Here is an 18150-nt window from a genome sequence, read left to right as displayed (position 1 = left end):
GTCTGTTACATCCTTAACAGTTCTAAGTTCTACATTTTACTGTAGAAGGCACCACAATTGCTTAAGGCAGATGTCAGATAACAGGAGATTTTATGTTTACTTTGCTTTTGTTTGTTGGCTGAAGATTCTTTGGCTCAGGAGACTATACCTCTTAGCAATCTGCACTAAGAAGTGCAGTAGTTCAGAAATCTCTCGACCCTGTGAATTTACAAAGACCATGTTCACTAGTAGGTGGTGATGTGAAGTGAGCTGAACCCAAAATCCGCTCTGGAGAAACTTCTTTGTCCTCCTCATTCTCCTGTGTTTCATATGGAGAGCTAGTATATTTTAGAAGTATGTTTGTTGCTTTCCAAGTCTCTGTCCCTTTTAGGGTCAGGAGAAGGATTTTGGGTCTTTACAGCAGAACAGAATACCTAGTTGGAGGTGGATGCTGTATGCTTGTAGCCCAGGCTGTCTAGCTGCTTTCTCCCTTTCTGGAGAAAGACTCCCCCAGGGGATCTCCTCATGTGCCCTGAAAGGCACTTGAACCCCCTGCCTCCACGGGTTGTCTCTTCAGACCCTTCTTTATATATGAGAAATTTGTGTATCTAAGGATTGCTGGTAAGGATAAATGCCTTTTTGAAAAGAAAATAAGTCAACTGTGGTGCGAGAATGAGTGGAAGAAAAGCTGTCACTTGTAAAGGACTTGATGATCAGCACAGTCACCACTCTGTTGTACTTGTGGTTCAACAAATACATGTGTCCTGTGACTGCAGGGAGTTTCTGCTGATTAAATCCTGCCATGGACTTGCATCACTAGACCCAAGGTCAGAGATAAATGGATGATTCTGGTCATTGACTTGTAATCTGAACAGCTGCCCTTCTACGCATGTGTTTTAGAGATTATGCATCAATAATGTTTGACTTAGGAGCTGAAAAGAAGTAGCAACAGGAAGAAAAGACTTGTATCTCAGTGTGGGAGATTGTCATAGAACAATGCCGTTCTCTCAAGCTCATGCATAAAAATGGACTTTCATCGTTAGATGGAGGTATTGAAGTAAAGCACTTTTCAGACTGGGACTGCATGAGCTTGCCTTTCCCATTTGTGGTAGCATACAAATGAATTTTGGGTATAGTTTATAAAACTGTATTCATTAAAACACCTTTTTTTTTTCCTGGGGTGCATTGTTTTGCCTTTTAAAACAGAGCAGATGCTACAGTGTGCTGCAGAAGACATTTAGAGACTAATGTTTCAGGGAAGGATTTTATTTTTTTTAACTTGGAAGTAGCCTTGCATGCCTTTTGCATGAGCTAGATGGCATCTCAGAAGAAGTGTTTTGCTACTTAAAAAAAGATTAAAGATAAAGAAAGTTTAAAGTTTTCTCTTAAAACTTTCTTTTGGCATTGCCAGAATAATTGGTTTCCTTCACATTTGGTCAATTTAATCTTAGAAGTAAATATTATCTATTTTATATACACATGTACATATATCTACGTGTGTATATGCATATCAGTAATAAATATTCCTCTGCCTACCATAAGTCCTTTAACTGCACAGGTCAAAAAGGAATAGACTCTTATTGGCCATAAAGGAGAATCCCAGATACCTCAGCAGGCTCTTTTGCAATCTGAAGCCCACCATGACAGGTTTTCACTTGGGCTTCAATCCTACAGATGTATGTGGTGGCACCACAATAAGTTCCTGCTAATTTAATTGCAAATGGTATCTTACTCAAGCTTTGCCTTCTGAGTCAGGTAACAAAAGATACACATCTTGAGAAAGTTTTTTAAAGTCCCTTCTGGATACCAGGTGGGAAATTGTTACTGTTTTAAAATATTCTTATTGCTAGCATGCCACTATAGAAACTGCTTTTGGTGCTTTCTGCAACCCTCTACTGAAGCAACACATTGTCCATAGTCATGTCTCTTCGTACCCTCCCTACATACTGACCTGTCTGAAGCTCTTTGCTCCTGTCTTCTTTCCCCGCCCAGCATCCTGTTAACAGGCATAAGCTGTGATTAAGAGCACAGAATTAAGGCATCTTGGTCATGTTTAAATGTGAAGGATAAGTAAAGTTTCAGGGTAGTTTAGCTATCCATAGCTGAAATCTGCAATAGAAAACCATTCTGGGACACCATCCACAATATGTCAAAGAAGTCAATGAAATGAAAACTTTCAAGAATATGCTTTGAGTTTTTGGCAACAAGCTTTTATTGTAAGGCAGAGTCTAGTGGTTTCAGAACGGATAAGTCATTCTGCTCTTAAAGAGAGAGAAACAAAATGTAACAAAACTTCTTGACTTTTAAGTTGGGGATATTTTGTGGTACACATGACTTCATACCTCAGCTATGTGTAAGCAAAATTATGTCATTAGAAACCTGATTAGTCTGATAATGCAGTAAGTGGAAAGTTAAATAATTCTGTGAGAAGCATTTAGCATCCCAGAGGGCTTTGCTGTTTGCAAAAAGGAAACATGACAAGTGATGATCTAAACTGATTAATGTACTCTGTAAAGTGATTAGTATCTTCTTTCTTTGTGAATGGCATGAGATGAATTCTGCACTAAAACCTTTGAAGAAGAAATTATTTGAGCTCCAGTTGCTTAATGAACCAGGGACTTCCAACAGTGCTTTAGAAATGCTTAAAACAAGAAAACAACAAAAATTCATCATTTTCTCTTTGCTTTTGCCAGCAGTGGATCCTACCAGCCAAATACTAGAAGTAAATGAGTACATTGAAATAACTGCTTTGCAGCTGTTTCTAAGAGAAATCCAGAGCAGTTTCCATTATAGTGGCCTCTCATTGCTATGTGGTTACCAGAGCCAAAAACCACTTCTCCTGCTCTGGGCCACTGAATGCTTACCTATTTTTCCCTTCTTTTTGTTTGAATTGGAGTGGAAGAGATTTAAACTACCCTTACCACAGGATGGTTATCCTCAGTAGCTTTTTTTCCCTCTTTATAATGATGCTTGAGAACAAGTTTTTATGGAGTCACCCCTTTACCTAACAAAGGCCAACACGATTTGCATTTTGGATTTGGTGCCCAATTCTGCATCAACAAATGGGTGATTATTTTTTTTTTCTCCCCTTCTAGGTGAGTAAACAAATTAACCTTTCTACCAAAACAAACCTGTGGTGGTGGTGAACAAGGTAAACGAGAACAAAAGGAAGTGATGAGACTGGAAGTAGTCATTTGTGATCAGAGCTATATCCATCCAGTTACAGGCGTCATAGGGAATGGGTTTTTTTAATCTTACACTAGAGGAGATTACCAGGAGTTCAAAAGAGATCTCTGTTTTGCTCGAAGTAGACCAATACTGCCTTATAGGCAGCTGCTCAGTACTGTATGAACAAGTTACTGGTAGAGAACCCATTGCTGCCAGAGCTCTGAGAAATATTTTTCTATATTCTGTTTATATGTTTCACAAAACAGTGCATCAAAGCAAAAGAAACACAAACTGTCTAATGTATATTTCAAGAAAAAATTATTTGCCATGGTAAACACAGAATAGCCATCTTATTTCCATTTGGAAATCTCAGTTTCCAGTCCAAAATGAAATTTACTGTGCTCATTAACATAATTTTGAATAAGCATTTTGTTTGTAGGCTAAGCTCTCCCAAGTGCTCACACTGCTGGTTTGCTTCACAAGGAGTAATGGAAGCTGTGCCCTGGAGGTGCAAGTAGCCCCAGTAACCTACAGCATTTTGTCCACATAAAAGGCCAGTCTTTCAGCCGCTATAGCCAAGAATTAATTCCCAGCTTGGCTTACTGAGCACCAAACTGGACCCAAAGGATGCATGAAAGTTCACTTCCATGTTAGAGGTGTTAGAGGCGCAGATCTTTTTTCCCTTCCCATTTCTTCCACTCCTGTGGATTCTAAAGTGACACAGATAGAGGACTGTGTGCTGCACCCCTCTCCAGAAAGCTCTTCCTGGGACTGGGGTCTTTGGGAAAGGTCTGTCCTGTGCTGCACTTGTCCTGCACAGCAGCCTTCAAGGGGTTTGCAGCAGGTCAGATGCCTGGCTGTGATGTTGAGAGTGAGGCAGGTAGGCATTGGGAGTGTGAGCTGGGCAAGATGGTGGAGAAGCCTAGTCTGCATCATGACACAGACTTCTTTTGAAGATGTAAGAGGTGGAGTATTTCAGTCACTAAATTAAGCGATGGACTACAATTGTCTTCCTCTATCTCCCACAAAGCTGGGAAATGTTGAGCCTACAGCTGTGTTTGGCTACTGCTTGTGTAGCTCAGCCTGTCATGAAAGCTCTCTCAGAAGAAAATGAAGCTTGCAGGGCTTGCAGAAGCCCTTTCTATACTCTGTATGGGACATTTAGGCTCAACTACCTGATTTGGGTTCAACATGCCCTATCGTGTCTCTCCTAGCGGCAAAGCAAATTAGCTTTTTTGCAGTACCTCCATGTTGCAGTGGTGGCCTCCCTTCAAGATGAGCTTGAATGGTGGAGATGGGGTGACAGAGAAGTGCTGTTTGGTCTGGGAAAAAAAAAAAATCTAATATTCAAAGTGTTTAAGCCACGCTAGCAAAGTAAGTGGGATGTGACGATGTAGAACTATGCTCTGATTCAAACATTTGCTCCTCAACTAGAAAATGTTCATTAGAACATGTAGGTAGTGCTGGCTAGCAATGCAGCTCACCTGAAAATGTGGAAAAGGAGGAACAACACAGCAGTGTCTGAATTATTGGGTAGGTTGCTGGAGGGATGAGTTCACTGTCTTTCATTGGGTATTTTTCCCAACTCTTCTAGCTTTCTAATTTCTTGAAACTCCTTTTGCTTGCAGAATTCTGCAGTGAAAGAGACTTCATGTGCATGTGCTTGTGCATGCATGCTTCCTTTCTGTAGCAGTACCAAGTGCTGCCTCTGTGGGTTCAACTTTTGTAATCTGCAGTGCTGTTGGGCCAGCTCAGTGTTGCTCCTGACCATCACTACTCTTCAATAATGCTCTTGTGTTTGAATAGCGAATTTCATGGCTCCTGATTTATCTGTCCTGAAAAGCTGTAGGGCTGAGTCGAGGTATTTCAGACTTGATAGTTACCCTGGCATCTTCCAGAAGAAAGGTATTTTTGGAGTTTGCTGGATTTCCTGCTTTCACTCATGCCTTTTTTTTTTTTTTTTTTAGCCCATGGAAACTATTTTTGAACTTGCTTTTGTAGTAGTCAACAGTGAATAAGCAGTAGAGAAGGTCAACACCCTCCCTGATTTTATAGTCAGTCTGTGGAGGTCTTAATCATAGTTTCCAACAGGATCTGTGTCACTTGTGAATTATACCTTTCAGTAGTAAAATTGCTTCTTTTTCTGGTATTGCTGGTGTCTGGATCTCTTCGGTACACTGAGTGGCTAGATAGGTTGAGGTTACTCTTTCCAGGTATAAGACACTGAACTGAGAAGTTCTGTTTCTAGTAGTTGGGACACTTGTTAGATCTGAGACTCCATAGTAATACAGTTTACAACAAAAGCATCCTAAAAATGATTTAATACGGTAGCTATTGCCACACTGTCCCTAAGCTTTATCATGTCACAGCAGAGTTAAAAGGATCCCTTATTGTACAAGTTTTTCGTTAAGTGTTGAACAATTACTTCGGAAGATGCAATTCTGAAAAGAATATGTGAGAAGCTGTTGTGTCTTGGTGGTAGGGTTTCATACTTTCATTGTGCAGAGGAGATTGTATCTGTACATAGGCATAGTAGGCATAAGGCTATAATTAATCAGGACCCTTGCCTTGAGACTTTCTGATTTTTTAATTATTTTTTTATTTTACTTGAACTTTGGGTAAATGCCTCCTAAACTTTTACTTTAAAGTAAACACTGTCTTTTCCCCTTTGTTTTTAAACTTATTCTTTTTCTTTGTGCAGTTTGAACAATAGTTTGTGTTTTTCATTAGATAATGGAGAAATTTTTTGTTGCAACTTGGAATTTTTTTCTCATCTGTTACAACTTTATTTTCATAAAACCCATGGTTTTGCAGCTGTGGGTTAAGAAAGTATTTACGTATTGAGTCAATTATTCCTATACTTACTTGCTTATGCTTATATTAAAATATTCTTAATTGATACTCTTATTTGGGGATTTTGAAGTTGGTGCTTCCCCAGAGTTTTTCAGCTCTAGCCTTCCTGGTATATTGGTAAACTTCAGAGTATTTATGTAAACTGAAGGCAGTGTTACTGCTTTTCCAGTCACTGCAGCGCTAAATGTAAGGGTGTAAGACACCTCTTGCTGTTTTGGAGTCCTAGTCCATCATTCCTAACTTTGCATTTCCCCTGAAATGTTTTCTGGATTTCTGGTGGCACTAAGAATGCTAAATATTATTTTTAGGATCCAATACTAGCTACCTCAGAAATAAAATCTCATCCTGTACAGAATGAGTATCCTCAGAGTCCTGCAAACTTGAAGGAGACTGCATGCAAGTTGCATGACTTCTCAAAATTGTGGTCGCTGACTTGTACTTGGCATTTCATTGCGTACAAAATTATAATCTCCCTCAGATTTCCTTGCCAAATAAATTGCTTTTCATCTCCTGTTTGCATTCTGGGTAAGAAAACAGCAGCATGTCAAGGTTAGTTCAGTAAAGGGAGGGGGGGGGGGAAAAAGAGGAGCAGACTGTGTTCAGAGAGCTTAGGGTCAAAATATTTTTAAGAATTTTCTTGGATATGGAATAAGTTTTGTGGTTTCCAAGTTTTAAAAGCTCTGTAGAAGCGAGACCTTAGTATTCTAAGAATGTTCAGTTCTGTTTCTCTCAGTAAGAAATACACTTGTGCATGCGGGGGTGGAGGTGGGGTGTGAGCGTCCTCTTTTCTTTTTCTGTTTTTTGTTAGGTGGACTGAGGAACTCAGCAAACACTTGGATTGTAGTGGGGTTTGTAAACTGATCATTTGCCCCTCAGGCACCTTGTGCTAACTAAATGCTTCATTTAGACGGTATCAATCAGCAGTGTTTGAAAACTTGGTGGTGTTTGTTTTCCACCCTAAGCATCTCTCCACGCACAGACCTCACCAGGTGGGCTGTCACTCACCTCTTAGCTGGCAGGATTCAGAGATCCCCTCTCGCCTTCCCACTCCAGGCAGCCAGTACCTTCTCCATTCTGATCCTTTCCCAAGAGGGAAGAGGTGGGTAAGGGCCTGCTCACTTAAGAACATCCCACAGGCAAGCTGCTCCATGTCTTGGATCCAGATCCTCACCCCACTCTTTAAGCTGTGATGGAGAAGTGGGACAGCAGCGAGACAAATCAAACACAAAACACTCTGAAGATGTTTGCATGGGTTTTTCTTCCCAGTCTCCCCACTGCCACCCCAGTGGCTTGGTTCCATACCACCAAAGGAGAGGAACCAAGAGGATGAGTATAGCATGTAGCGGCTGGAAAGGCCAGTGCCAAGGTGATGTCTGGTCACAGGAGGACTTGGTTTTGACTATAGAAGCAGAGCAAGGTTTATTTATTAAGTCCTGGTGCCAAATTTCCTGGTCTGTGTGTACTATGTTGTGGTTATAACTACGTCATACAAATATTAAGAGGTTTAACTCCATGTGCTCAGGACTTTCTTGTTCTTTTGTTTAGGACAACTGTGTCTTGAGTGTTAAATCAACCTCACGTGGTTAGAGGAGGCTTTGTGTTTAGCCTGCTATTACTCCATTTTGCTTTATCTGTCTTGTTGCTTTATAATCCAGACCTTTCTTTTCTCTACAGGGATGTGTCCTAGAGGGTCAGTTAACATGGGCAATTTGCAGCTCAGTTTGTTTTAAACTTCTGTTGAGATATTCTAAATGGATGAGGTAAATCTCAGGGCATTGCACATCTGGCTTACCCAGGCAATGAAACACACTGAGTGAAACTTCAGGAAATTAAAATATAAACTTCCCTGCCCCTTTTCCTGCAGGGGCAGGAGAGGGGATGAGTCTGCCTGCTTGGATGGCTGTTATGGTATGTTAACACTTTCGGTACTCGGAGATATGTTGTGTTTCTCTCCCGCTTGAGCCTTTCCAGTCAGATAGCAGCATCATAGGTAAATGCAATGCCTTGGGATTTGTACATTCATGACCTGGGAGATCAAAACCTTCCTGTAAGATATATGCTGGCATCTGAGAAAGCTGGTCATCTGAAATTCCCCTGTTAGAACTTTTGTCAGCAAACTATCTCTTCTGCACTTCTTTCCCTTGGGACTGAAAAGATTGTTTTTAAAAGAGTTCCCAGGTTTTAAATTAGCACACCTTAAAAACAAAACTTCTCCAAGATCCCTTATGCAAACAGAGCATTTTGTTCCTGTGTCTTCAAAATGAGAAGAGAAGCAGTGACCCTCATGCTATTCCTCCAAGATTGCTGCAGTGCTGTCGTGCTTTTAAATAGAACAAGTCTAACTGTAATGTTTTACATACTCATGTGTGTTGCATACACTCAGCCCTGGCTTGGCATTTTGTGAGGAAGACAAGATATTTTTTATCATATCTTATTTCATATTTCATGTGAAAAGGCTGGGGAAAATATTACAAAATAAGGGAATAATTCACATTCTAAACCCACTTGCAAAACAAAGCCACACAATCACCTTTTTTTTTTTTTTTATGTGTATCTACCACAATTTAAGTTTCTGAATTAAAAATGTGTTGTCAGGTGTAGCTGGCCTCTGCCTACAGGAGCAACTGTGGAGCAGGAATAGTTACATATGGGCAGCAGCCATCTGAAAGGAATTTAGATGGACAAATATATAGACAAAGAGAGAATTTAGTCAGGAATGCAAAAGTCCCCACTAGATCCTGGAGTCCTGACCTCCTCCATAATTCAGACTGCAAGACTGCATCCAGGTATTCCTACAGAAAGCAAAGAAACCAGGGCATTCACATAATTAATGCAGATGTTGGCAAGCTTTTATAAGGGCCACTAATTCATTCGTATGACTTCCTCTCTCCCTCAAGGGTTCCTATACTTGACCTGTTATTACCACGTGGTCTTTAAACAAAGAATTAAAGCCAGATGTCTTGTAGCTAGGTTCCCCTTTAAGTATCCTTTATAAATTGTTTTTTCTGTACAACAGAAAAATCTTACATGAGAACTTTTTAAAATTCTTAAATAATTAAGGCTGAAAGGTTTCTAACCTGAGAGTTGATGTATCCTAGAGGAACAATAAAAGTTTTATAGTCACTGTGCTGAGAAATACTGTTTACTCTAGCTTTTTATTATCCTGGGTCTGCAAATGTTTCTGATCAGTGTTTGTGTTGGAGGTAAAATCATTCTAAAAAAGACCTTTTTCTTTAACATAAGTCTAAATGTCATGTAATGCACTTCGGATATAGGTGGAAAGTTTTGTATATTGCTTTATTGAAATTAGCTTAATTGTGTTGACAAACAGATGGAAATAAAATGAAACAGAAACAGCTCTGGGTAATTCTAAGGAAATCTTTATCAGATACTATTTTCACTCAAGTCCAGTTACTAATTCTGTTTCCCAGTTCGGTACATCTTGGTTTCAACATGAAGGTTAGGTTAGCTGTAGCATTTCCTGCAGAACGGCTGGAGCTGTCCAAAACATAGTTTTTTGTTCGCATGCTTTAATGGGAAGAAATTCTCATCCTTTCTTCTTGTTGTTCTGTTCTTTGATTGGTCTTATTACCTGGTTTCTTGCTAAAATTGGTTGTCTTCTTGTAAAAATTCAAATTTAGTGGAGTTTCACAGCCATAAAAGTAGGGTGTCAGAGCCAAGTCTCCTGGGTCTCTTTAGAAAGAGACTTTTTTGACGTTATTTTCTTGGTTTGGGGCTTTTTTAATTATTATTATTACATCTTTGTGGTTAAGCTGTGCCAAACAGGGAACCAGGATGTCATTCAGAGGGTTTCTTTTTCTAAGTTTTGCCTTTTGGGAATTGCACCTTGAGTAACTGATTATAAGTGAGGAAGGAAGCTCGTTAAGCATTTTCTTGTTAGCTAACAGCTTTAAGCAAAACTTCCACATTGTGGTGGAGTATAAGGCTTGTATTTGCACCTGTAGCTGTGCTCAGCTGAGTACTCTGCGAGGAAAATAAATTGTGTATTCCCTAACATAGCCGTAACAATACTTAATGCAAGAAATAAGGCTTGATGCTTTTAACACTGGTTAAGTTGAATACTGTTTTTCTGATTTCTTGCTTTGCTCCTATTTCAAATTGGTATAAGCCAGTTTAGATGAGTTATATTTCTAACCCTGATTTGAAATTTGGCTGATGAAAAAAAGAATGCTTGCAGAAATACACTGATATGCTTCTGTTGTTTGTAAATGCACTGCATGTTTTATGGACATGGCTCCCAGCCCTGGCAATTCTGTCTTGGAGCATATTGATGATCTTAGTCTAGGGTATTCTTCCCAGTTTTTAAGACAGAACAACAAGGAATGCCCCTGATGGAGATGTGAATGAATCAAAACCTGCTAGGGTATGTAATCCACTTCTTCTCCTCTTTGAGAAGTACTTCTTTTAACACCACTCCAGCCAAACAACAGTTTTATGCACTGATAATGTAAATAAGGTGCCCTGTAACAACGTTAACTTTTCCTACAAATTGCATGCCCTTCTTTTTAAGTGAATTTTCAGCAGGTCTGCTTAGCCAGAAGCTCATTTGCAGTGCAATTTACAACTACGTCAGAAATCGTGCTAGCTCCCAGAGCAGATGGAACCATTTCTGGATGTTTCTAATCTGGTTGCTGTTACTGGACTCCTCAGAGCAATTGTTTGCGAGTTGTGGAATGTCATTTGGTCTGAACAAATGAATTTGTTCTGAAGTGTGTTCCCTTCCTGTCCCCCTCCCTGCTCTCTGCGCGTGTCTTGTCCATGGAAGCAATCATATGTTTTCAGTTCTGATGTCATTCTTTTTTTTCTCTCTGTTGGTTTTTTCCTCCCCTCTCTTCTTTCAGTCCACAGCCATGAGCGAACCACAGTGTTACTACAATGAAACCATTGCCTTCTTTTATAACCGAAGTGGAAAATATCTAGCCACGGAATGGAACACTGTCAGCAAACTTGTAATGGGACTGGGGATTACCGTCTGCATCTTCATAATGCTGGCCAATCTCTTGGTTATGGTGGCTATTTATGTCAACCGCCGATTCCACTTTCCTATTTATTACTTAATGGCCAACTTAGCTGCTGCGGACTTCTTTGCAGGGCTGGCCTACTTTTACTTAATGTTCAACACAGGACCCAACACTAGAAGACTGACTGTAAGCACCTGGCTTCTCCGTCAGGGTCTCATTGACACTAGCCTGACAGCTTCTGTAGCCAATTTGTTGGCCATCGCTATTGAGCGGCACATAACGGTTTTCCGAATGCAGCTACATACTCGGATGAGCAACCGGCGAGTCGTGGTCGTAATTGTTGTAATCTGGACTATGGCCATCGTCATGGGCGCCATACCAAGTGTTGGATGGAACTGCATTTGTGACATCACTCACTGCTCCAACATGGCACCACTCTATAGTGACTCCTACCTGGTCTTCTGGGCTATTTTCAACCTGGTCACTTTTGTGGTCATGGTAGTCCTATATGCTCATATCTTTGGGTATGTCCGCCAAAGGACTATGAGAATGTCCAGGCACAGTTCTGGACCCCGCAGGAATCGGGACACCATGATGAGCCTCCTGAAGACTGTGGTCATTGTGCTTGGTAAGTGCTTTATTTGCCTCCCCTGTTCTCCCCCCTCTGTTTCTTATCAGGAGATTTCAGTAATGCATGTCCAGCTTCTGGGAGTTCAGCAGCATTTGGAAGACACTACGAGAGGTGGTGGTAAATAGAACTCCCAGCATTCATTACTGTGTTTGGACTAGAAATTTTATTTATGGAAGTGGGCATAAGAGACTTGGCCACTCAGCTCTGTGACATGAAACTGATGAAAATCCCGAGCCTCGAGATGTAAGCAGCAATGCAGTTTTAAAACCTGTTGTAGCAGCCTGTACTGTGCAGTGTTGGCTCTTTTGTCTTTGAAGATGCCAAATGACTGCAACCTTAAAATAGTACAGGGAAGGCTCAGTCTTCCACTGAAGTACCTCTCACTTCCTTTTTGCCAGCCAAAAGCTGTCGTGTGTATTCAGGCAGTGCACTTGCATTTCAAGAACAGTGAGGGGCTACAGGCTACTGAAGAAAAAGGGTTTGCATTTTAAGCAGGGCTGCGTGTACAGTTTGCTCAGGTCATTAATATTTGGCACATCTGAGCACTTGACAACTTTCTAATGCAGAAAAGTAGCATATGAGGCACTGGTGTGCTTCAGCACACTGCTCAGGAGGTGCCTGAACTTCAGGGCCTGGAAAACAGGGAAACGTGAGGCAAATGTCATGACACACTTTGGAGTCAGAAGGTTCCTGTCTTTCTGTGAATTGCTGTATTTGTTTTTTGTCTGGGACTCCCAATTTTCTTATGCAAAAGCATGGCTTGGATGCTGGGTACCATTCCCTGGTGATGTTCTTTGCAGTTTATCCTGCTCGTTGTTGCCACACATAATAGCGAGCTGCAGGCAGGCAGGGATGGTGCTAGTTTTCTCTTTGTCCCAACCTGTGTTCCCACCCATGAGGTCCTCCAGCACTGTACACAGGTCTCTTGGGACCCTAGTACCCTGTTGTATGGTGAAGTTGCCCTAGTAGTCCATAAATAGCCCCAGTTCTTGCTTTGACATCCTGATTTCTATGGCTTTACACTGTGACTTGTGGTTTTTTAGCAGTTTCTGTCTACACAAACACAGCAGAACAGTTGCAGAGATTTGATGTGAGTCACTGTGTCAACTCATATGTTAGTTTAAGAATGTACATGTTACTCTTGGACCTAGTGATTAGTTTTGTAACCAGAACATGAACTGTGTAGTTGACTAACCTGTTCAGCCATTGGTAAGATGTATTCCTACATGCCTGCTCTTCTCTTTAGGGAAAGAATCTCTGTGAGTTTTGCAAGGGAGGCTGTAGTGGTGGGTAAAACCTCTCCTGACTGCCTGGTGTTTTGGAAATCTGTCCTGTCCCACCTCCATGATCCTCCTTGCAGAAGGCAAGAGGAGGTTAAGAACACAAAGAAAATTCATGTTTTGCAGTCTGCTTTCTAGGAAGTAGATCCTTGTTTTCCCTCCTGAAGGAATTGCTGTTCATACAGCAGTGGAGTATTTCCTGTGAGGTGAAAAACTAGCTCAGATGTTAAAAAAAAAAAAAAAAAAAATAGTTGGGAAATAGTAAGCATTCATACCAGTGCAATGCAGAGTTATAGGAATAAAAAAGTAGTCACTGAATAAACAGTACATGGCAGCTAATCGCAGGCATTCCCAGTATGGGACTAGAGATATGTATGCAGCAGGAAAGTGAGATAGTGACTGCACCCTTCTCTGTTCTCCTATGAGCAGAGGTCACAGGGAAGATCACCCAGTGTGGCCACAGCAGTGATGTGTACAAACAACATCAAGTAGCCCTTTTTCCCCCCCCCTAATAAGTACCTTATTTTTCCCAGGTATTATTCTGGAAACAGTGGAACAATTCCAGAGGTTAAGTAGCTTTAGCCAAACTAAAGGTGACTCAAGTTTGGGTGCTGATGTAGTTCATTAATAACTTGATTCCTCATTGGGGCTATCTGGAGTAAGATTTTTTTCAGGACTGCAGGTAGCACATGTTGAAGCTCTCTTCAAAAGTCAAACAGGACCTTGCTTCTGGTGCAGTTAAGTTCATTCAGTATCGTGCACATGCTCTGCTTTAGCACCTCTGCTAATCTGCACAAAACTCCATTTACAAAGAGAGGTAACATATTACTTTATTAAATTGGTTTGAGGAAAATAAAGGCGTTCCCAGGCTGTGACATGTGTCATCCTGTATTCGAATCTCCCACTTTGGTATTATTTTGAAAATTGACTTTTTTGTTTGGGTTTTGGTTTGGTGTTCAGTATTTTTCCCTCCCAGAGTAGTATGGTTTCTTTGGTTAGAGGAGGTCAGTCATAGGGCTATATGTAAAGAAGCAGCAATGCTTTCACTGCCTTACTACCTGTGAGTCATGGTTGTAAGATAAAGGTAGCTGGCAAGTACCTGTGGGTTTGTTGTGGATTAGGTTTTTTGGCTTTTTTAATAAATAAAAGAAAAAAAAAAAAAGCCTGAACTCAAGAAGCAAGCCTAGGGGCAACCACAGGGACTTTTGTGAGGTTCAATGTTTGTGCATCAGGGAGTTAAGCAGACTGCTAAATAAACCCTGAGAAATGTTTGTCAGTTGCCATCAGCTGATGAGTGCTGTCCCATATTACTGGATTTGCACTTCCAGTGAAGGATTGTTTTATGGTTCTAAAGAAAAAAAAAAAATGTTAAGCGTCCCTTCAAAGCACTGGTTAGACAGTAGCTCAGCTTGGAGTAGACAGTGCTGTCAGCCTGTTGATCAGGCCAGTGTCCTGGTATTCTGGTGCCGCTTGCGGTATGCTTGTAAGTGTGGCTTGCAGTTTTCACAAACAGAAAATGTAATTTCAAGTGCCATATTTCTGAGTGCCCTCTTGCAAAGGTAGTCAATACATACCACTGCAAGTTTATCTGCTTCAGTTTTGGGAAAGGCAGAAATGGTGAGTGTCTTAGGCTGCTGGGAGCAACTTGCTGAATGCTTATGTCCTGCAATCTCTCTTTTTTTTCTGCATCAGTGAACCTCGATGACACAGAGGAAAAGACACCCTGCCTTTCTTAATGGTGCAGATCAGGGTAATATGTTGCTGTTTGAGGCAGAAAGCACCATTTTGCTGGAGGGGAGATGGGGAAAGGAAGTGTTTCAGTTTATTCTTAAGAACCCTCTCCCGTCTCTCCTGCCCCGCAGCTGAGTGGGGAAGGGAGCTTATGTGTGTCAGCTCACTTAGCCAGGAGGAGGCAGTTCATTCTGGAGGAGAGGGAGGGTGGCTTGGGAACCAAGGAAAAACAGAGCTAGGAGTCTGGAGTAAACCTATGAGCATTGGCAGAGGCAGGCAAACTGGTCCTCATCTTAGGATCATTGTTAAAATGCTGCTTAGCCATAAGTAACCCCCTTGTGACTTGGGCAGCAATGAACTGTTCGTTTGACTTTTAAACTTCCATAAACGGCCATCCTGAAGTTCTCCTGCTGGCTGTACTCCCGGGCAAAGCCTCGCTTCTGCAAGCGGAAGAACATCTTTTCCCCTGTCCCCATCCACTCTGTGTTTCAGAGGGCAGGAGGGGGAGGGAAGTAACACAAGAGCTTCTTGTTCGTTAGCTGCCCAGCACTGCCCGCCCTCCTCACGCCTTGCTCCACGAGGAGAAGAGCCGCCCCGAAGGGGGTGCAGTCCTCTGGACGCGATGCTGTCAGCGTGTGCGGGGTGGACGCCAGCCGCCGCTGACAAGAGGGTGATTGTGTGGGAGGACTACGGGCGCTTGATGCCCTGGCTGGAACGGTCGGGATCTGGCACACTGCGTCATCCCGCAGAGCGGGTGGGATGCTGAATCCTAGGAACAAGTCATAAGCAGAGAGCAGATTTTTTTTTTTTTTCTTTTCATGCCCTTTTGGGTTTTTTTCTTGAATAAAATATTTCAAACAGAAGGAAGTGACTTCATAGTTTAGCCCTTTTTTTCTTTTAACAAGGCTGCTTTTGAAATCTTTCGAAAGTAACAAGGAACATAAAGCTCCTTCTCTGGAGCACGCCTTCCCTTTGCACTGGGGCTAAGGCAGGACTGAACTGTGTTAACACACATAGCCATAAAATCTGGTTGGGTTTGGCTTGCAGCTCAATGACACTTTGCCTTTCACCACTACCATGTGTTATGTTTAAATGAGCAATCAAGGGAACAGGCAGAAAGTTGGGTGACAGCTGAAAGTTGGCATCCTCTCTTCCATCCCCCACATTTTCTCATCTTATATTTAAAGGCAAAGCTAAACAGTTTTTCTGGTAGAGGTCATAGTTAAGAGTCTGAATGCATTTGACTTGGCCCAGTGCAGGTTTGGCCCCAAAATGGATGAGAGTAGCTAACTACGGTTTTATAATACTATGGCAAAAGCACTAAGAAAGGATTTCAGAGCTCAGGGCTGGAAAAACTAGCTCTGCTCTGGATTTCCATCGCCTGGAATAAGTCATGAAAGGCTAGTCTTTTGTGGGTTCTTATATACCCACATTTGTAGACAACTACCGGCTTAGATTGTTACTGTTGGAAAGTTACCCTGTATATTTTCTTCCTAAATGCTGGTTAAGCAGCCATCCTTAATTCGTGAGCTCTTGCTTTTGCAATGTGGATAACTGTTCCCCATACCTCCACACGTGTCTTAGGGCATTATTCTCTATTTAGAAGTTAGACTGTGAGATTATGACACCGAGGTTTTATCACTTAATTTTAAATAAGAAGGGTTGTTGCTGCTATTGTTACATGTATTTTACCAGTCCTGCCAATTAGCTTTCTGTTGGGTGAGTTCCCAATAGTATTTGGCCAAAATCAGGCATGCCTGTTGAGCCGAGCACCACAGCTAGCTGCCAGGATGTAGGGAGAGCAAAGAAGGAATTCACAATTGCTTACCCTTTATGTTCCTGGGAACTAAAAAGACACTTGGGCCTTTCCCTCCTGTAAGACCATCCACTTTGTTTGGAGGAATGTGGTTTACTCTGTAAGATTTAGAAATTAATGTGGGCACAGATAAACAAGTGAAGGCTCTTTTTTTATAAACTGTTTTGATTTAAAGGAGTCTCACTGTGTTTGAAGACAGTCCCTTACTTATTATAACGAAGCAATAAATGCAAGGAAAACATCTGGAAGTTCAGTATAAACATCTGGGAGGGTGGAACTGCTCAGCAACAGCTTTTTTCCTGCCCTCTCTGCCACAGTTATGAATTGCATGAGAGACTTATTTTTGTACTTTTGTAGGTTTTCTTTCACATCTAGCTACCAAATGGAAACAGAAAGCAGCAAGTAACTATGGTAATGCACTTGAATGTCAACATGTGCTGTAGCCAGACAGTTAAAGCAAATGAAGTGCATTATTGATAACTTTAACCTTTCTGGGTGATTGACTGATATGCAGCATTTCATGCCAAGATCAAAATCATGAAGTTCTGAGGAGGCACATTTTTTTTAAAACGATGTTTTCAATATCTACTCTGTTTCTTCTGGCACGCAGCTTGCACCTTTTCCTGCTTCCTTTCCTCAAGCAGTAAGAGTGCTTGATTTTCAGTAGAAAATAAAGACGCTCTGAAATAGTGCTACAACCTGAGTGGCAGTACCCTGTGTTTTGCCCCGGGTATATCTTTATGTCCATACCCCTCATGCAGTGTCAGGTGGTTAACTGGGATGGCCTGTCTTTTTCAGCCCCTGAATCATAAGGCTTTGACCTACCTAAGCCTTATTAACTATATTTCACTGGTTACCAGGTTAAGTGATACTGGACCGAGATGAAGATGGTCTTGTCTAGACAGAGCTTAGTCATGTCATCGCTTGAACTTCAGCAGACCTTCCCAGCCCATGTAAAGTTATTCTGGTGGGCCAAAGCAAACATCATCCTTGGTAGCCAAATGCAGCTGGTAAGAGGAACTTTTGGGGAAGCCAGGGTTTACTTCTTAGCCCTGTGACTGGAAGAAGACAACTTCCTTCTCCCTGAAGAGTCCTGCTGGCATGGAGAGAGCTGAGCTCCCCAGCAGCATTTTGCCTGCGATGACTAAGAATGAGGATGACATCTTAACTTTGAGATGTCCTTCCACCAGGCAGCAGTGGCCCCATTTGCAGAAGAGCAGGAACCAGTTGGGTTTCTTTTGCCTGGACATTATTACGTTTTTATTAGAGAGCTGGGCTGGGCAGTGACATCAGGCTGGAGTTCAGATGACAGTAGCACATTTTCACAGCTGCATCTCTGGAAGCGAGGGAGTGAAGTTATAAATATTGGGTTACCCTGTGGTCAACACTGGGGACTCGTTCAGAGTCATCAACCCTGCCTGACCTCTACATCACAGTAATGTTGCTTGTGTATTGATTTAGTTCTGACAGAAAAACAGGGCAATAAATTCTGAAACTGGCACTGGCAATACAAGCCTGAGCATCAATGAGTTTCTGTTCTAGCACACAGGGTGCAGTTATGTGCAGTCCCAGTGTTTTTAGATAAGTATATTTTAAAAGTGCATAAACTGTGAATTTAACACTCAGTCAACTAAACCAGGAAATCGTGGCTGATGACTATAGTCTATATGGAGTGCTCCTCACAGAGGAGGACTAATTGTAGTATTAGTT

At 41.6% G+C, this 18150-nt stretch overlaps 1 protein-coding gene across 2 annotated transcripts in view; it reads left to right on the top strand.

Moving 5' to 3' along the window:
* Nucleotides 1-18150, top strand: part of LPAR1 (lysophosphatidic acid receptor 1) — a 73272-nt gene that overhangs the window by 24933 nt on the left and 30189 nt on the right. For both annotated transcript variants that reach the window (XM_037374170.1, XM_037374171.1), the window contains exon 3: nucleotides 10863-11610. In XM_037374170.1, the coding sequence (XP_037230067.1) occupies nucleotides 10863-11610 (748 nt within the window). The remainder of the gene's footprint in view (nucleotides 1-10862; nucleotides 11611-18150) is intronic.

The sequence above is a fragment of the Falco rusticolus genome, chromosome Z (genome assembly GCF_015220075.1).
Source record: "Falco rusticolus isolate bFalRus1 chromosome Z, bFalRus1.pri, whole genome shotgun sequence".
NCBI classification, from domain to species: Eukaryota; Metazoa; Chordata; class Aves; order Falconiformes; family Falconidae; genus Falco; species Falco rusticolus.
This window is presented reverse-complemented; position numbering and strand designations above follow the sequence as displayed.